Raw genomic sequence first — 18870 nt, 5'->3', positions numbered from 1 at the left:
TCTATTTTAAATGTAAAAACACTTCTCAAAAATGAATACAATGACTAAAAAAATACATCAAAACTATATATTTTTAATTTTAGGCTTTTTTATTTAAAAAGGACAATGATGCTACAGGTATTTAGCTTTAAGTAAATATATTTGACAAAAATACTCAGAGTTTTACAGTGGAACCTGATTTGCCTGACCTCTGCTACGAGCAACCACCTTTCATGTACATCAAAAATAGGTATAGATTGATTTTGTTATATAAATGTAGTCATAAGTGACCACCACTCAATGCAACCTGCAGCCATGATTTTTAGGCAAAATATGTTTCAATACTGCTACGAATGACTATATCACTGAATCTGATATAAACACTAGTGACTTTTGTAACCATTGTCACTGAGGGGAGTCTGCCTGTGGATTAAACATTCTCCTGCACCCAGGTTTAAAAAAAAAACACTTAACAAATGAAGGGGCTGAATCTGGCAAATGATTTCTTTGCAAGTTAAATCATAAGCTACATACCGTCAACCATTCTAAAGTACATGTCACTAACATCCAGTGTTATGCCAAAGTCATGTAAATCTCCATTAGCATATGATTATGCGGTCATCGACACACTGTCAGTTGAAAGGTTTATATTGTTTCTTTATCTGTCATGAAAACCAGCACAACTCCAATATTGTTGTATAGAGAGATTTGAATAAAATGAAATCACTGTTCGTAAAATCTTAAGTTATTATTACTATCTATCTCTGTCAATGAACTGTTTAAGTACATTGTTTTATCTTTGGAGTTGATATGTAATACCTGGGGTGAATGAAGTCCTCATCTCCTAACAAGTTACTAACACTGTTTGGGTAGTTAACTGTATACAGTCAAGATTCCATTTGTTTAATACTTTATTTATGTTACAGTTATTAAATCCATGCATCAAGCCAAACGTGACACTGTCAGAGACTTTCATCTGTTGACCATAGTGTATCTATTATGTTCTATGTTAACTAAGATAATCCTGATGTGTTAGTGAAATTAAGCCTTTAACTTCTGTCTCTAAGGAAATTTATTTTGCTGACGGACGAGTTCAATCTGTCTTTTAATTTAAATGGTACTTATTTACATTTCATATTTATGCAAGGCCTTATTTGAATCACTATAGTCATCATTACAATGGGTTCAGGGTATGTTAACATCCTCACAAATATACACATCAATGCTGAATGGTTGATTTATACCTTCATTGCAAATAAAAGTATTTCGAGATGAATGCATGTAATACTTTAACAAGAACTATGAATACAGAATAAAGTATATGTAATGAGGGTAATTTCCTTTGACCTTAAAAACTGGCTCTCACATATATTTATGTGTGACCACCTGTCTTGAGACCATTTTTTGTCAGCAGCAGGAGTTATCTCACAAGACACTGTAATAAAATTCTTTGAAAGAATTATTTAAAATAAAACAATGCATAAAACATTTAAGAGAAACATCCATACAAAAGCTTTTTAAGTAAACTGTGGCAAAAGAAACCCACTATGTAGAAAAAATAAATTTTGGTGAAACCAATGGCAAATATATTTTTAATTCCAAGACCAGCAATCCCGATTTCATTACCTTGAATTGCCCATAATGGTTAGAAGGCTGTTTTTAAATGGCAAAGCATAAATCATTTCTTTCTTTCTCCGTTTACAAAGAAATTGTCTATATAACATTAAATATTGACCAAATGAAATGACATGATGAAATAACTTAATAAATGCATGTAATAACACAAAGAATCAAACTTAAAATCAGAAAAATTCTTATAATTTGTAGTCAAATTGAGTTTTTATTAACAGATGAGTGAAAATAATGCTCATATATGCATACTATCTCCAGAAAAATCAGGAAGATGAGATTCACTTTTCATTCGTACAATAACATTTATTTACAGAAATAAACTTATGTGGCCTCACAGAAAAACAATATTTCAATAAACTTTAAATTACAAAAATTCTGCCTTGGTAACATTAGGTTAAATGGCATATAAAGAAATTGATACTCTTAATACATGCACAGAAGGTCGTATTTCTACAAGACTGATACCCCAACAGAAAAATGGCCTGAAATAACTCTTGAATTGTTTCTAACAATTGACTACCAGGTACAATTATATATTCAATGTAATCACTGCACTTTAAACAATTTATCAAACAGATAGCTCAGTTATGAATTTATTTGGAAATCTTAACAGAAGATTAAAATGTATAGGTATGTTTTAATATTAATAATAATGTATTATTCATAAAATATATATTAGTTTGGCCCTCATATTTTCTAGCATAGGAATGCTTGTTAAGCTTAGTACTTAAGATCATCTGTATGCATTAATCAGAATAACTTGTACAATGTACATAACAACTTGTACAATGTACATAACAACTTGTACACACCAAATATTAATCTTGACCCAACCTGACATAGTTGTAAAATGGTTCCATATGTTGTGTAAAACATCCATGACACTGCCTAATAATCAAGGTACAAGTATTACTGTTAACTGTCTCAAATATGTGAAAATTGAGTAAACCAACAATTTCAAATCTTTATGGATTCATTATTTCCAGGAGTGTTTAAACAGTACAATGGTCAAGCAACATATACAGCAACTACTCTGTAATCCTTTGTTTGATCCTCTAAGCCAACGTGTAGTAATATAGGTCACAAATATTTCATTATTTTTTGTCTGACTTGGACAACCTAATTTTAGGCAAACCAATATGCCTTTGGAAGTTATGCAAATAATCTTATAAAAACGTGAGGTATAATCTAAAAAAAACAATTAAGAATTTTACAAATTTAATTAATATCAAGTTCTTTCATTGTCGTCTGCATTATTTTTCTTCTTCAGTCTAATAAACTCTAAGAATGAGTCCTTGAATCTGCAGGCAATTTCAATGCATCGTGATACAGCAATTCTTGTTTTCCTATTTTTTACAATCAGATCTGTCAATTCTGCACACTGGACGGAATTCTTCAGTATTAAATACCTCCCACATAGTTCCAACCTACAACCTCATATCCTGTTCAGCTTTGTAACAACAAGAACACGTACAGTCTGATCGAAGGATGTGCACACACAGAGACCCTCCTTATCTGGACTCCAGTCAAAAGTATTAATAGGTTGAGTACTTAGTGTAATGTTCTGTAGAAGTGACAAAGTCCCAGGAACTCCCATCTCAACATCATTTCCATCTTTCTGCACTCTGTTTGACGGATAATTGCTGAAAATTAAATTTATAATAATTTTTACAAAAACTGATTATGTTCATGTGAAATAATTTAGTTACTGATATTTTTCAACTATAAAACACAGTCTGCCTGTAATAAGGGAAACAAGCAACTTAGTGATTTTTTTTGTCACTCTCCTTCCATGGTGAGTTGTTGTTGTTGTAGGGTTTAGCACCATTTTTCAGCACAAGAAAGGCTATACATGGTGGCCAGTATAATTGGTGGAGGAAGGACCCTGGAAAACCCCGGGAAGAACTATCGACCCACGAGAAGCTACTGGCAGGCTTTCTCACGTACCAACATTAGCCGAGGCTGAGACTCGAACTCACGCAGACAGAGGTGAGATGGCAATGATCCGTATCGGCGAGCACTTTAGACCACTCGGCCACTCAGGGCCCCTTCCATGGTGAGATCACAAAGGTTAATAATAATGAAAATCTGACTAGGATTTTTAGGACAAAGCTGTAAACATTCTATGCCGATGATAACACTTTGTCCTTTTCCTCACCAGATTTTAGCACTCGGATTGATTAGTTCACTTTTAACAAAATGCAAGCCAACCCTGACAAGTTTTAAGCACTAGTTGTGGGTAAAAATACATTAAATATTGGTACTAAACATAAGCAGTGCTGTCAAAAACTGAGAAGAAAATTTAAACTGCTTGGAAATGACACTATCAACTGCAATTCGATCGACAAGAAAAATATCTCTGTAAGAAAGCTTCAAGGCAACTATCTGTCTTCAAACTTAGTAATGAGCTAACTAGACTCAACAAAGTAACAATCTTATATACATTTATCCTCTCTAATTTAAATTTCTGCCCCTTAGCCTGGCATTTCTGCAGTGACACAAGCTTGAAAAATACAAGGATGAGCTCTGAGATTTGTGTATGATGATTTCACATGAAGCTATCATAAACTTTTACTTATGGCAAAAATGACAACTCTGAAGGTGTGCAGACATAGAGACTCAAATGGGTTATGATTTAATACCAAATTTATGAATTGAATGTCCAGCTTTTTGCAAACTTTCTGTCCACAAGATGCAAGTCTGACGTGTACATAGATTGGAAACTGGAGCAAGCTACAAATGAATTGTGGTTGTCAGTCCTGTGTTTCTAATGTTTGCAAAGCTTACACTTGGTCTTACACTTGGTCGTAACCATGGTCTTACACTTGGTCTTAACAAAACTGAGCAGACAATATAGACTGCCTATACAAGTAAAATCATGAAGCTTTGCTGATTAGAACTATGAAGTGGATGCCATAACTAAACTATATATAGAAAATTTACCTGCACATATCCACCTGCAGTGGAAACCATACTGTAATATAACTGTGTTTCTATAGTACACCCAAAATATGCACATAAAAATGCACAGACATGTCACTATTAATACTTATAAAGCAGATGCTAGTGTAAGGCAATGTTACAGGATAAGTAAAATCAGTAAAGTGTTATATATAACTATGAAGTGGACCAAAAAAAACCCCAGATTAATATAGAAAACTTACCTCTATGTCTCTGACAATAACAGAAACTATACAACAATATTATGAGTTTTCTATATCACACACGAAACCTGCACATATTTAAATACAGCTATAGCAAGGTGAGGGGAAATTATACAGCAATATTATGAGTTTTCTATATCACACACGAGACCTTCACAGATTTAAATACAGTTATAGCAAGATGAGGGGAAATTATACAGCAATATTATGAGTTTTCTATATCACACACGAGACCTTCACAGATTTAAATACAGTTATAGCAAGGTGAGGGGATGCAATTGGTGACCCATTCAGGTACATACCAAGGGCACAACAAAGTAATAATACTGAAAAGCCAGAAACACTGTCATCGAAGAAAGAAAAGTCTGAAATTTTTAGATGGAATATACCTGACTTTGAAAATAATTCCTCCAACTTGCTTTACAGTTGAAAACGTCCAAAATAGTTGCATAAAGATTGTGAGGCCTCTGAATGTATATATCATTTTACTTTGCACTAGTGGAAGTAGTAACTGAATGATCTGGTGCCAATCTAGTATCAAGGGAGATCACTTTATTTAACTGCCACCTAGGTGGGCAGATAACATTTAGTTTTTTATCTAAAAAGATTTAGCCTATTGAAGCTGGATTTGCAAGGTAGTAGTAGTTATCTTAAGGTATTATGATCAGGTAACATAAAATGAAGACAAAACCTTAAAGTACTGACCTGTGACCTTGAGGATAAGACCTAATAAATGTGCTATGCACAACACATCCTCTAGTGACAATACACAAATACACCAAGCTTCATCCACTTTTGTTAAACAGCTTCTAATTTTGAAAGCAGAAGAACAAATATGACCAAAGCCTAAAATATAAACGTGCAGTCTTAATCTTAAGATAGGACCACCGATATGCTAGCCAACATTTCATTCAGTTATGATATTTAGTTGTGCCAAGATCTATCCATTTCTCTTAAATGACAGTAAAATTAAAGAGTGGAAAGGAAAATGTAATAAATACCACAACACTGACTTCAAAGACAAGACCCTGAATGAGGTACACAATATACCTGCTAATGATAGCAAGATTTCTAAACTTTTTGAAACAAAAATTTCCAAGTTTTTCCCTACATGAAATTACTTTTTTTCAAGGCCCTTTAATGACATTTACTAAAATTAATGAAAACATTTTGGTTCAGAAAACTTGTGTTCTGAAATTCAAAAGATGTTTCTGTTTTTTGACTCTCCCATTTCTAAATGTGACATAATGACCACTTACTAAACTATAGCACACATCACTAGAAAGATGTGACATTATTCATAGAGATAGAGGTCTTAAGTGATCAGCCCTTTACAGAATGGATAGCCAATCAGATGCCAGCTTACTTCATTAGAATGCATCAACAACATTAACAATGAAATATGTCCATGATCGTTATTACATATATCTATATGCCACGTTTCATTACAGTCCATTTGGAAATACAGCCTCTAAGGTGCTAAGACTGAGAAGAAGTGTCCTGGATATTTTCTACAAAATCTTAAAGCATTTGCCAAGTATGTCAAATTACGCTGCAATTCAATTGCATCATTAATATTGTTCAATTAAAATTTGCTGAGTACAATTTACATTCCATAGTATGGTAAAAAGCACAGTAACTCAGATACCTAATCCTTTCATGTTCGGACTATCATGTTCAGACTATTAGAGAATTTATGTCACAATGATCCAGTGTTGATAAATCTCTATACCCCATTAAAAATTATTTATGACATGATTGTAAAATGAGGATTCAGTCATTAAACAACCCTGTTTCCTAACATGGCTGTCCCTACCCACCCATGCAGTTTTCTCAATGTCAAAACAAATTATTTAAATTTTTGGAGGTCCCTTGGTAACTCGCGCCCTCACTTATAGTGCGTCTATGTTTGTGAACCCCGCTGTGCGTGAGTTATCGAGGGAGAGGTGTACTTACAAAGAAATAAGGTTTGGTAGGTTTAGTATTTTCAAATATCATCATCATACACATATGTGCAAACACTCACATAATCACAACAACGACACAAAAAAAACATACACCAAGTTTATTTTTTAAATAGAACTGGATGGCAAAGTATAGGCTTAATTAGATGCAGTCTTTGCTAATCTCCATAGTTCAAATGGGGGCATGAAGGTAATGCAAGTGTCATTAGTCGTTATAAATACTCTCACTTGCGACTAGATGGTACTGGTGTTCAAACTTCCCTGCTGGATTATCTGAGCGAATCCTAGTCAGAACCAAGTTAGATGACTACAATTTTAGTACTGTCAATACTTTATTTGATGCAGTCTCATCAAAAGATATATAATTGTACACACATGAATGACCTATAGTAAAATGATATTTGCAGAAATAAGTATGTGCAAAGAATTAAATACCACCCCACCCCACCCATTTTCTAGTTTACTTCAAACTCAATAACCTAGAGTTCTGAAATTGATTTCTGAAATTGATTTTTGCTGATCTTTGCATGCTTCTGCTGATGGCTAATAGCCCCCTGAATTGCCTTCAAAAATGAATTACACTTTAACACAATAATCGACAACAACAAAAATTCATACTTTGCGTTCTATACATGGAGTAAAATCAGACTACATAGAAACATTGCCACTTTTCACAAACTTGTCAATATTCTTTAATACGTAAGGCTTCTCATTCCAGGCAAAGATGTGAGAAAAAAAAGCTTTTGTTCTCAACATGCATCTTGCATCTCTTTGATTTATCTATATTGGATTGTTCCATTTTTGTGAACTTTACCTATGCAAATTAGCACAATGGGCATCATTCAAAGTACCTAACACATCACACTAGCTATTGTATTAAAGGTCACCTGCCACCTATATTGTACAAACGTGTGATATTATTATAGTTATAAACAAAACGCATTGGTTATGTATGGACACCATAAAAATGTTTAATTATTCGGCAATCTCCATAAACAATCGGTAGTTTCCGCGTGCCAAAACCGGATATGACGTACATTTATCCCTTCTATTCAACCTAGCCATTTAATTGCTTAATTTCCCCACATAAATGTCTATGTGATATAGCATACGATCGTGCTTTTGTACAACAAATATGGTGCACTGTGTTGCATACAGATGTAACCAAAAGAGTGACGATGGGAAAAAGCATTCTTTCTTTTTCCAAAAAACCATGTTTACCAGAAAAAAGTGTACTTAATCTGTGGGATCGAATAGGGGAGGGATGGGAAACTTGTATCATTTATGTCGGATTATAGTGAATTTGGCCCAAAGACAATTCTGCCCAACTCGAAATACAATTCGGCCAAATTTAACAATAGTTTGTACCAACTTTTTCTTCAACAAAAACGTAGATGCTATGTAAGATAGGTTTTAGGGAAAAAAAACTAAATTTAAACACTATTTTGATATTCTTTGAAAGAAAATGATCATACTTCGTAACGTATGTGTTTATGAGATAAAACACAAACTGGCATATCTTGCTTGTTCTAATTAAAATATTTATATACATTTTTTATGATAACAAATATATGCATCTGCACAACAACATTCTCAATTTAAGTCTTCTGGTCAAATTATCAATAATCATTTATAAAAACAAAAATACGTAACAGATAATATTCTACATAATACGTATACATTTTGCTAAGGATAGAGTACATGAGATATTATAACAAATATACTTAATTTTAGGCTTCACGTTGTAACACAGCTGCATACAATACATACTAGATTACACATGAGAGAGAGAGAATAATGTTGAGCATTTTGTCATTATTTAGTTGCTGCAATATGAAGCTCTTACCAGTTAATTTTACTGTTTGTTTTTATTTTTCAAGTTGTCTTAGTGTCTGCGCGCGTAAATTGAAAGCTTGTCATTACTGGTCAATATCATCAATCATATTTGCTCCCTTATTCCGTACAAATTAGAAAGGAAATAATTTTGTGTTTAATGTGTGCCCCCCCCACACACACACTCACGGTACAAAATAAATTGATAAGCATACACTTGTTTGAAAATAAAATGAAAGAAATTAACCTTGCATTGTTATCATATATTCCTTCTTTTTCTCATCATGCGAAAATTATTTTAAAAAATATATATATCCACGAACTCTGTATATGTAGGGATGCCAGCTTGCATATGCATCCTTAGTGTATTGTGTATCGCTTATGTCAAATAACAGAATCGCAAATGAGACAAAAGTATCACCCAATTGCTTGAAGGCACCTGCCATTTACGCATGAAAAGTTTAGTGTACCAATTTTTTCTTCTGAAGTCAGCTGATAAAAGGAAATCAAGTTTGGTTCCTTTGGTTTCTTTAAGTGTGCCGATTTCTTTCATCTTTTTTTTTTATAAAGTCTGCCGACACAGAGAAGCCAGCATTGATTCTTTTTACCTGTATTGACGGGAATTTTCAAAATAAATTGAAACAAAGGAAGAGTTTTGAAAGCGACACAATCTAATGTGTCATGCACGCATACCAATATAAGGCTGAACAGTAAATTAGTTTTCATTAGTTTCATCTAAAATATTCCCAATCCATAGTTTATAGTGTTTTATTTTTCAACAACAATAAGCAAGTACTTCGTCTTGTAGGGATAAATGTACGCCATGTCCGGTCGCGTCCTCTATAGGTGGGAAATCGTAACTAAGGGGAAGTAACAGCGTTGTATACTTCTATTCTGAGTAATTAAATTATTTCTTCTTTACACTTGATAATTTTTTTGTTTTTGTGTGCGAGTATAACTATTTTTAATCATGTAATGTAAATCTGATATAAATAAGAAAATGTTGGAGTATGGCCAGTGACCTTTAAGTAATATGTGAAACAGTGGTTTCTACCTATCTCTTTGACTTTTAATTGCCACTATTTAAACTGCCCCAAGGATAGTTTTACATCAGCTCCAGTCAGGACTGTTTATCGTTTATACATGCTTCATGTTATAGGCATATATTGAATTTTTGTTTCTTTTTTCCAAGATTAATGAAAATTATGTTTTTTGAAACATGACTGTATCCGAGGGATCAGGAGTATAAAAAAATGTTTTCTCATGACATGCCTGTTATGGCAGGTATGCTGTGGTGGACAGATGAACATGGGTAACACTGCATGGGATACCACGGTCACAGTGTGGGTTTAAAAACAGCATGTACTAAATGGTTCTAAGTTATGTACAACTAACTTTAAAGTCTAGTTGTCTATAGAATGAGAATTCATGCTTACTATTTCCAAAGATTCAGTGTTCCACTTCCTCCTGTTGTCATGAAGACATCTCTGTTCTGTGGTAGATGCCTGGCTGCCCAGATGGTTGATTTGTGTGCCTGTGAGAATGTACAATGGTACAACGGTATTACATATAGCTGTATAAATGCCAATTATTTTAAGAAGAATTTGTGTAAATTTTTATTATTCTTAGGTCAGGGCTCAAAATTAATTGAAACTGCTGATCTGAGGGACCTCCAAAAATAGGTGATGCCATCCCTGCTGGACATTGAGAAAACTGAAAAGGGGGGGGGGGGGGGCAACTGGGCTGTTTAATAGCTGAATACTTGTTTTATAATGACATTGGGAATAAATGTCAATAAGGTGCTTTTTCTGATGAAGTTGTTCCTTTCTCTATAGATTGCCTTTATTTTCAAGATGTCCAACATTACATTTGAAGATCATTAACATTATGTCAGCTGGTTTCACGTGCACACAAAAGCATCACTACCTTTTCCTGTCGTTGATTAGTCTGACTCCTTACTTCGTATACTCCCTGCTTTGTAATCCATGATAGTGGAGTGTGACGTAGGGACAATAAAAAGCAGGACACCAGATTTCACAACCAAACAAAATTCCTTTTTACAAAAACTAGGAGCATTTATTTAATTTTAGTTCAAGAACAGTCAATGTCGAAACTTTCTGATTGTTCTTTTAGAATACTGATGCTGTGATTTCATTGCAAATAGTGATTAACTTCTCTGTGCCAATTCAGGAACTTTAAGTTAACTACATGCTTCTCCACAATGAACCATTTATGTGAAACATAACTTTTATTTCACCATGTATTCATCTTGCTTGGTTGCCTTGCTATCTTTGATCACATTTATGAATGAGTAGGCTAATTTAAGGTAGTTTAATTATATTATGGACACAATAATATTTATTAACTGTGTTCAGTTGATCAACTGAAATGTGCTGACCTGACACATGAAAGAGGCCTCTAGCTCTTTTGCAGGTATGATTTGCCTGCCTTTTAAAATTTCTTTTATTTCAGGCCCTTAACTTGACACAAAAGATGGAATTACCATGATAATACAAAGCAGGTCAGCTTTTAATTCAGTGCAACAAGACAACAAATACTTCTGCAAGTCAGATATCAAAACAGTCTGCACTTAATAAGGTTCTCGGAGAAATGCCAACAGCTTTTACGGTACATTAATGAATTTAACATCTGAATACAAGAGGACACATTGCATTTATGAAGACTGCTCTTGCACCAAACTAAATGATGGAACTAAAACATGAATTTCACTTGATAAAAAACTAACTTAATTGGTAGTTTTATTTTATTAAAGTGCTGCATCCAGTAGGAGGGTGCAAGTTATCCAGGAAATGGTGTATGTGTGTGTGTGTCTATCTACATAGTATATATATATATATATATATATATATATATATATATATATATATATATATATATATATATATAAAATCCCAAAGCAGTTGTTCTATGGTGAGCTAGCCCAGGGAAACCAAAACCAAGGCCGCCCTCATAAGAGGTACAAAGACAACCTCAAGATGAACATCAAATGGACAGACCTCCAACCCCACCAGCTCGAGCTCGCTGCCTTAGACAGAAGCCATTGGCGAGCGCTGACCAGAAAAGCCTGTTACACCTTTGAGGATGACCGCCGCCAGCATCTTGCTGCAACTCGGGAGAGACGTCACAGAACTGTATCACAAATACCACCAACCACCAGTGTCCCATGCCCCACCTGCAACTGCCTGTGTGCATCAGAATTTGGACTCAGGAGCCACATGCACGTCCACCGTTGAATGAGATCGCACCACTTGTCTTCCTCGACTCGAGAGACAACCATTATATATATATATATATATATATATATATATATATATATATATATATATATATATATATATATATATATATGGAAGTAACTCTTAAAGTCAAGTGGCTGGGTGGTCTAAAGCACTCACTGTTATGGATCACTGCCATTTCACCTCTCCTCTGTCTGTGTGGGTTCGAGTCTCTGATTTGGCCAATGTGAATATGTGAGAAAGCTTGCCAGTATCGTCTTGTGGGTCATTGGTTCTTCCCTGAGTTTTCCCAGGTTCTTCTTCCACCATTTATACTGGCCACCATGTAAAGCCTATCTTGTGCTGAAAATGGCGTTAAACCCTACAACAACAACAACTCTTAAAGTCTAAAAGATTAACTCCATATTCCCACTAGGTGGCCACATATATCTTGGCTGCCTTGCTGTTTACTACTTTTAACTTTGATTGAAGCCTATAACAGGATGCCCACATTTCTACAAAAGGGTGTGAGTGTTGACAGTATTGTGATAGGGTAAGCATTTTCAGAAAAACGTAATTTACTAAACATCCCTTTCTCCATCAAATATATTACCCAATCACATTAACATTAGATGAATAGGTAAAAGGAGGAGGAAATCATTTAACTTACAATATGTACCCAAGTAGGAGCAAGATGACTACTCTACTGAAAAGAAGCTAATGTGAAGTTAGTACAATTGAAGATTATGCATTTATACTCTTGTGAGGGTGATCCATATGTGATCCTGCACCTGGCTATTGCATTGCATGCAAGAGTTTCCCTGGTAAATCCATTGAAAGTTGCAAGGTCATGGATTGTGCTGTCATCAGCAATGCAAATTAACTGTCTGTGCAGCTACCAGTGGCCTGAAGAGATTCAGCTCTTTCCTTTGCAAGGCCATAGCATATAAACAGAAAGCTAGAGAAAGTAAACAGAGCATGCAAGCCAAATGATTCCACTATTATTGAATTGGGACCATTCATTCAAAGGGAAGGCTGATGAAAATCATTAACATTTCGAGAGCCAAACTCTCCAGGAGTTGCACCTGATTCTTTGAGAGTGATGTTGTGGGTTTAACACCATTTCTCAGAACGTGACAGGCAATACATGGCACTCAGTACAAGAACCCACCAAAATCCCAGTAAGGACCAAAGACTCCACAGAAAAGCTACTGACAACTCTCACAAACTCTATGAGCAGCAAATTTGTCTCTCAGTGTGAAGAAAGAACAGAGATGAAAAGATCCCTTTACATTTTTATTTGCAAATTTTTTAATTGGATCTATTTGACATATAAAAATAATTGCCTTTACCAAGATATTACAAATTACAATAAAAAAAAAGATTATACAATAAATGATAATTTTTAATAATTACCAATGTTCATTCATGACAGCCACCCTAACAGTACAAATACTGACTGGAAAGAGATGACCTGCATATAAAGAGGGGACAGATGAGCAGAAGATGAATAACTGAAGACTTCTTTCTAAACATACCTTTTCTGTCAGCATGGCAAATCCCTTAGCTGGGTGCTGAGTTCTCATATCATATACATGGAACTTTGACTCAAGTGTTGTTGCAACAAGTTTGTTCATGTTTATATCCTTCCTGTCAAATTCAAGACAGCATACCTGGGAATAAATTTTAAAAAAGATAACATGGTGTTATATTAACATCAAATAATGGCAATAATAAAAAAACTTTTACATTATTAGGACAGTTCTAGCATATGGTCCAGTAGCCACAAAAGTGAAAAAGTACAAAACCTTAACTATTGCTGCAATTGTAAAAGCTTTAGTCTCCTAAGACTTTATTCCATGTGTATTTAGGATTTAAAAAATCCAGGATTTCTTTATTGTTGGTCTGTCTACTGGAACATGTATGACCAATTATTTATTTATTAGGTCAAACAATGCCAATTTTCTGTACAGTGATGTCAGAATTTCCTTGATAAATATTGTCAAACTTGGGATGCTTTAATAATTATTTCCTCTGAAGACATTCTCAAAACCTTACTGATGTAAATTGTGCAAAATTGTTCTAGTAAGTATATGTATAAAATTAATATGCATCTTGTTCAAGGTTTTTCATGAAATAAATTCATCTGGAAATATTACAAAAACATTTCTTTATGACATTTATTTTTTTAAGAAAAGGATGTTGAATTCAACATTGTTATTATGATTTATATAAAAATAGAAACTTACTCCATTATTAATATTAGTTTCCCATCTGAGTGACATATTTCTTAAATCAAACAGCTTGATATCTCCATTATCATACCCAGCACAAACGCATCTGTCATGTTTGTTGTATGCATGACCTGCAAAAACAGTGGGAAAATTTGATATGGTAATAATAGACTCTCTGTAATTTACTGATGCAAATTTTCCTGGATTTTGTGCTTGATGGCAATCTCAACTTCAAGACTGAACTAAAGGGGAACATACAAGTCCTATCCTAATATCAAAGCATATTCATAAATTACTTAGAAAAAAATTCAATATAAAGTACAAAAAGAGAAACCAATTTTTTCAGGAAAATATATTTTTTCGAGAATACTTACCCAATTATAATATCTTAGGAGAACTACTACTATCTCGCAAATCCAGACCTTCCAGATAACACTTATTAAAATTAATCAAACCAGTAAAATTTGCATACTCATTAATGATTAATTCATTAGTAAATAGAGTGTGACCCTGCTATAGCACCCTCCGTTATAACAAAAATCTGGATATAACACAATCGTGGCATAGCTGGGAAATTTCATGTACATGTACTTTTTCTGAACATGAAAAATATATTTTTTTCTTAAAAATAACTTCTTTTTTAATTACATTACCCAATCATAATATCTTAGGAGAATAGATAAGAGGTTGAGGGAGATGCATCCCTTACCCCAGAGAGACTATCTCCAGTCCCCCAAGCTATGTTAGACAGCTTTTAAATAACCTGACTGGAAAAGTTGGGAATGGGTTTTGAAAGGGAAAAATTTTCCCTCCCACAAATCCAGTGGAAGTCATGAAGCCACATCTGTATGAAGCTGTCAAATGATCTGTAAGAGTAACCTTTGTGCCATGGGTAAAGGTTCCTCCAGATCGATTTGAACCTTTTAAGAACTGGAGAGGTGTACTCAGATCTCCAACAAACGGCATGGATAATGATAGTTATAGGAAACAGTTTCACTCATATGCAATAATTCTGCTGTCTTAACTTTGCAAGCCAATATGTGGAGCAAGTTCATTAGTGTGCGTTTAGTACGATGTGCAGAATAGATAGCCCACTTTATTCAGGATGAAAATGTCAACACTGATTTATCATCCTTCCCCTCTTTGAAGGTAAAATGAGGCATTATCTCCCTTGATGCAATCATTCAATATTCCTGAAATACCACTTCAGAGCTCACACTTGGTCCTGTAGATGACCCTGAGATGAAGTGTCCAGAAAAGATGGGAATTATTACCAATATCTAATTCCTCATGACTGTAAGCCTGTTCTTGGTAATAAAACCAGAAGGCTTCATGAACGATATTGATCCATCATGGAGCAACTGCAAGTAGCAGGGTCCACAAATAAAAAATTTACTACTGATTTTGTCTGTCAGCTGCCAAAATAGAGAAGAAGAAGAACTTATAAGATAGGTGAACTAAGTAAGCTCTGAGAGCAGTTCAAATGGTGTCTTGTTCCGCCAGGTTAAAACCCATGATAACTTACACTTGGGAAAGGATCCAATGTCATTGGCTTGGTGGAATCCAAATGAAGAAAAGATAGGTCTTTGATCAGTTGATATCCTCTCTGCCATGACAGCACAGTATGCCAGTGATCTTGGAATGGTAGACTGAACTGATTTGTGCTGTTTTTCATCAAAGAGTTATTGGAAATTAGCTACTGAGATGTGGGTGCCTACATTGGTATAAAGTGCTTTGTGCGCTCCGCTATATTCCATTGCCTTTGTACACCTCTAAGGTGGACAGCCTTCTTGCCTGTAGATACTACACAACTTGAAAACTGTTTGCCCTTAAGTTCCCAACATTCATGTACAGTAACTCTGGGTTGGGATGAAACAATGGACATCATGGTTTCTGAATTCAGATGATCTCCATAATGGCAATTCTGTTTTGATTTATGAGGTCGCTCACATATTTCCCATTTGAGTGCATTAATCAGGAGGAGACATTCAGATTTGCTGATTCCTGGATCAGAGGTGTGCAAGAAGTGCATACAGCCAGCAATTCCAATCTATAGAAAGAACATTGATTATTCAGGCCTTTAGTGTCCAGGACTGGTAAGACAAAGGTTGAGGTTTTGACATTCTCTAGCAGGTGGATTGCTCCAAATAGGCATGGTACCTACCATTACATGAATTCAATTCTCGTTCCAGACTTAGTCAACCAAATCTTGAAAGGGTATGAGGTCAGTGTGTGTGTGTGTGCGATATGGATTTTAACGTAGCTTTAACAATTTTTCAGTCATATCGCTATGATGTCTGCAGTGTGGCAGTTTCTAGTGATGTCTAGCACTGGGGCATCATGCCACAGACATGTAGCATGATGTCCCACCCAGTCACATTATCCTGACACCAGGCATACCAGTCCTAACACTAACCTCTTAATGCTGAGCAACAAGCAAGGCAGCTATTAGTACCATTTTTGTATGACTCGGCTGGGGATCAAACCCGCATCTGAGGTGGATGCTCTAACCACTAAGCCACCGGAGCGGTCTATATGAGGTCAGAGATGTTCATATTGGCAAAGAGATTGTGTAGTCTCCACAATGGATGGTGTTAGGACCTATTCTTGCATTCAATCACAAACCCAAGGGCATAACAGTTGACTGAATGTGCTTATGTTGAGGACCAAATGATGAGTGCTACGTTGTAGCAGAAGAACTCTGGAAAAAGGCTTGAACATAATACCATACCCCAGGAAATGTGTTGGGTCCCCATGACACCATGGTAAATCTGCTCCAATCCACCACAAAAAAGACTGGAGTCTTCTCCCAACTAAGATCTGTGATAAAGACAGGAAAAGGGACATGTACGTATGTCATTGAGATAGAGATGGTCTCATGGAACACTCGTGAAAATGATCAACCTCCATGTTACTCCTCCACTTAGTTATAGGATTGTTTCCCAATGGCATGCACTCTTGGGACATCCCTGTCACTTTGTTGGCTCCCTAGCAAATCCTTCCACTGTAGCTGACATGGAGAGGAATGGTGGCATGTTGTGAATTCCATCAATCTGATCATGATGAAGGTTGCGAGCATATCTTGGGCCAATAAAGGTCTATAAGGTGGAGGTAGAGAGCACTGCATCTTTCTTTTCCCATCTTTTGTTAGTTCATAGCAACTATTATGGTTATAGTATGAAGTGGACCATCCTATGAATAATGCCCCAGTTAATTCCATGGCCACATCAGGTTGACACAGAAGTATGGTAGGTCACCTATGTGGGGAGTATGCCATCTGATGTTTGGACGGGTTATAGGATGTTTGATCCATGTAACCAGTCCATGTATCTGCTCTCTTTCCCTCACTATCCATCACCAGATATAGAGTGCAAACATGAGGTGGCACCAATAATGAAGAGTACTGTGGTGGTGACATATAAAGATTCTGATTGTGGATGCAATCAACAGTAGAATCTTTTGTAGATAATTTCACCTATTGTCAGAACTGTAGACCCCATAGATGATGTAGTGAAATGAGGACAGAAGTCTGATGGCATTGGGTGGGAAACTTTGGCTCAAGCATGCAAGGCAGAGTTCACTCATCCAGGCAGGATCTAGTAATGACAAGGAAACTTGAATGCCAGCATCATCATAAATAGATTAAGGTAGTGAAGTCAATGTCTCCTGCTCAACCTGCAAAGTAGTTGGAGAAGAATGTTGATGATGGTGGCCCACTGCACTTGCAGCACTGACAAGTCAGATTCCGTTACTTCTAACATGTCACTAAGTACAGTCAGAGGCCTCAGAGCAAATGAAGAGACATTTCTTGAAAACTGAGGCCCCAAGATGGACATTGTATGCCATTAGTGTTTTGAGGTACTATGCAGGCAAGATTGATCCATGAGAGTGTCTATATAAACTGGGGTGGTGTCTGCATGGGAGTGCCAGATGCACTATAAGAGTAAGACTGATTCATACAAAACTGGCTTCATGAAGTGCGCTTTTGGGTATTATGGCATTACACTAGGCATCATATGCGAGTTGTGAAGTGGACAAGTTCATTTTTTGGTGGCTGATAATGTATAATCAAATGTGGTCATGGTCTATTGTGACCTGAGTGATATGGCCATGTCTAGTTGTGAAGGAACATGACAATTTGGATGGCATGACATCCAGTTCTTGAGGCTGAGACAGGGTATGGGAAATTGATCCACATATCCAGTACATAATTCTGATATGCAAGACTGTAACTGATGCTTGTTGCTGCCCTCCTTCTTGCTGCCCAGAAAAGACATGGCTCGAAGCCTTGGTTGCAAGCAGATGTTTTCATCCCCAATGCTATGATTGATTTCTGTCCATAATATGCAAGTCTGACATGATGCAAGGGATGACAAGCTGAGAACTACACATGTTGAGTGGTTGTCAGGCTGGTCTCACCCACGGTCTAAATCTGCAAGCCAAAACAAAGCAGACCTGATACACATTTAGTGTAGTGAACATCCACTTTTTGAACTGGTAAGAATTTGTGCAGGTTTACCCACAGTGATAAATACCTGTAGAGGGTTGCAATTGACCTGTACAGATAGAGAATGATAGCCTCAGTATTAATATGTAGAAAGTGTACATTAAATAATCAATTCTAGTCACTAATTATTAATAACCTGTAGGCATGTGAATTTTGACTGCCTGTTTTGATAAAATCACTGAAGCATTGCTTACAGCACATACATGTACAGACTGGAAGGCAAATAATTAATTGTAGTAACAGCTTACCTGTAGGAAGGCCAATGGATTGCACTCAAACATTGCTTATTGTAACATGCATGAACTGGATGCTATTAAGCAA

At 35.6% G+C, this 18870-nt stretch overlaps 1 protein-coding gene across 1 annotated transcript in view; it reads right to left on the bottom strand.

Moving 5' to 3' along the window:
• Window positions 1-1209: 1209 nt before the first annotated feature.
• LOC149805028 (dynein axonemal assembly factor 10-like) overlaps window positions 1210-18870 on the bottom strand; it is a 33187-nt gene continuing 15526 nt past the window's right edge. The window contains exons 5-8 of the mRNA XM_089946660.1: window positions 14058-14173; window positions 13347-13481; window positions 10009-10106; window positions 1210-3254 (exon numbers count right to left, since the gene is read on the bottom strand). Of these exons, the coding sequence (XP_089802786.1) occupies window positions 3047-3254; window positions 10009-10106; window positions 13347-13481; window positions 14058-14173 (557 nt within the window). The 3' untranslated portion in view covers window positions 1210-3046. The remainder of the gene's footprint in view (window positions 3255-10008; window positions 10107-13346; window positions 13482-14057; window positions 14174-18870) is intronic.

The sequence above is a fragment of the Sinohyriopsis cumingii genome, chromosome 2, assembly GCF_028554795.1.
Source record: "Sinohyriopsis cumingii isolate HCF-2022 chromosome 2, ASM2855479v2, whole genome shotgun sequence".
NCBI classification, from domain to species: domain Eukaryota; kingdom Metazoa; phylum Mollusca; class Bivalvia; order Unionida; family Unionidae; genus Sinohyriopsis; species Sinohyriopsis cumingii.
Note: the sequence above shows the minus strand (reverse complement) of the source record. Positions and strands in the feature narration are given on the sequence as shown.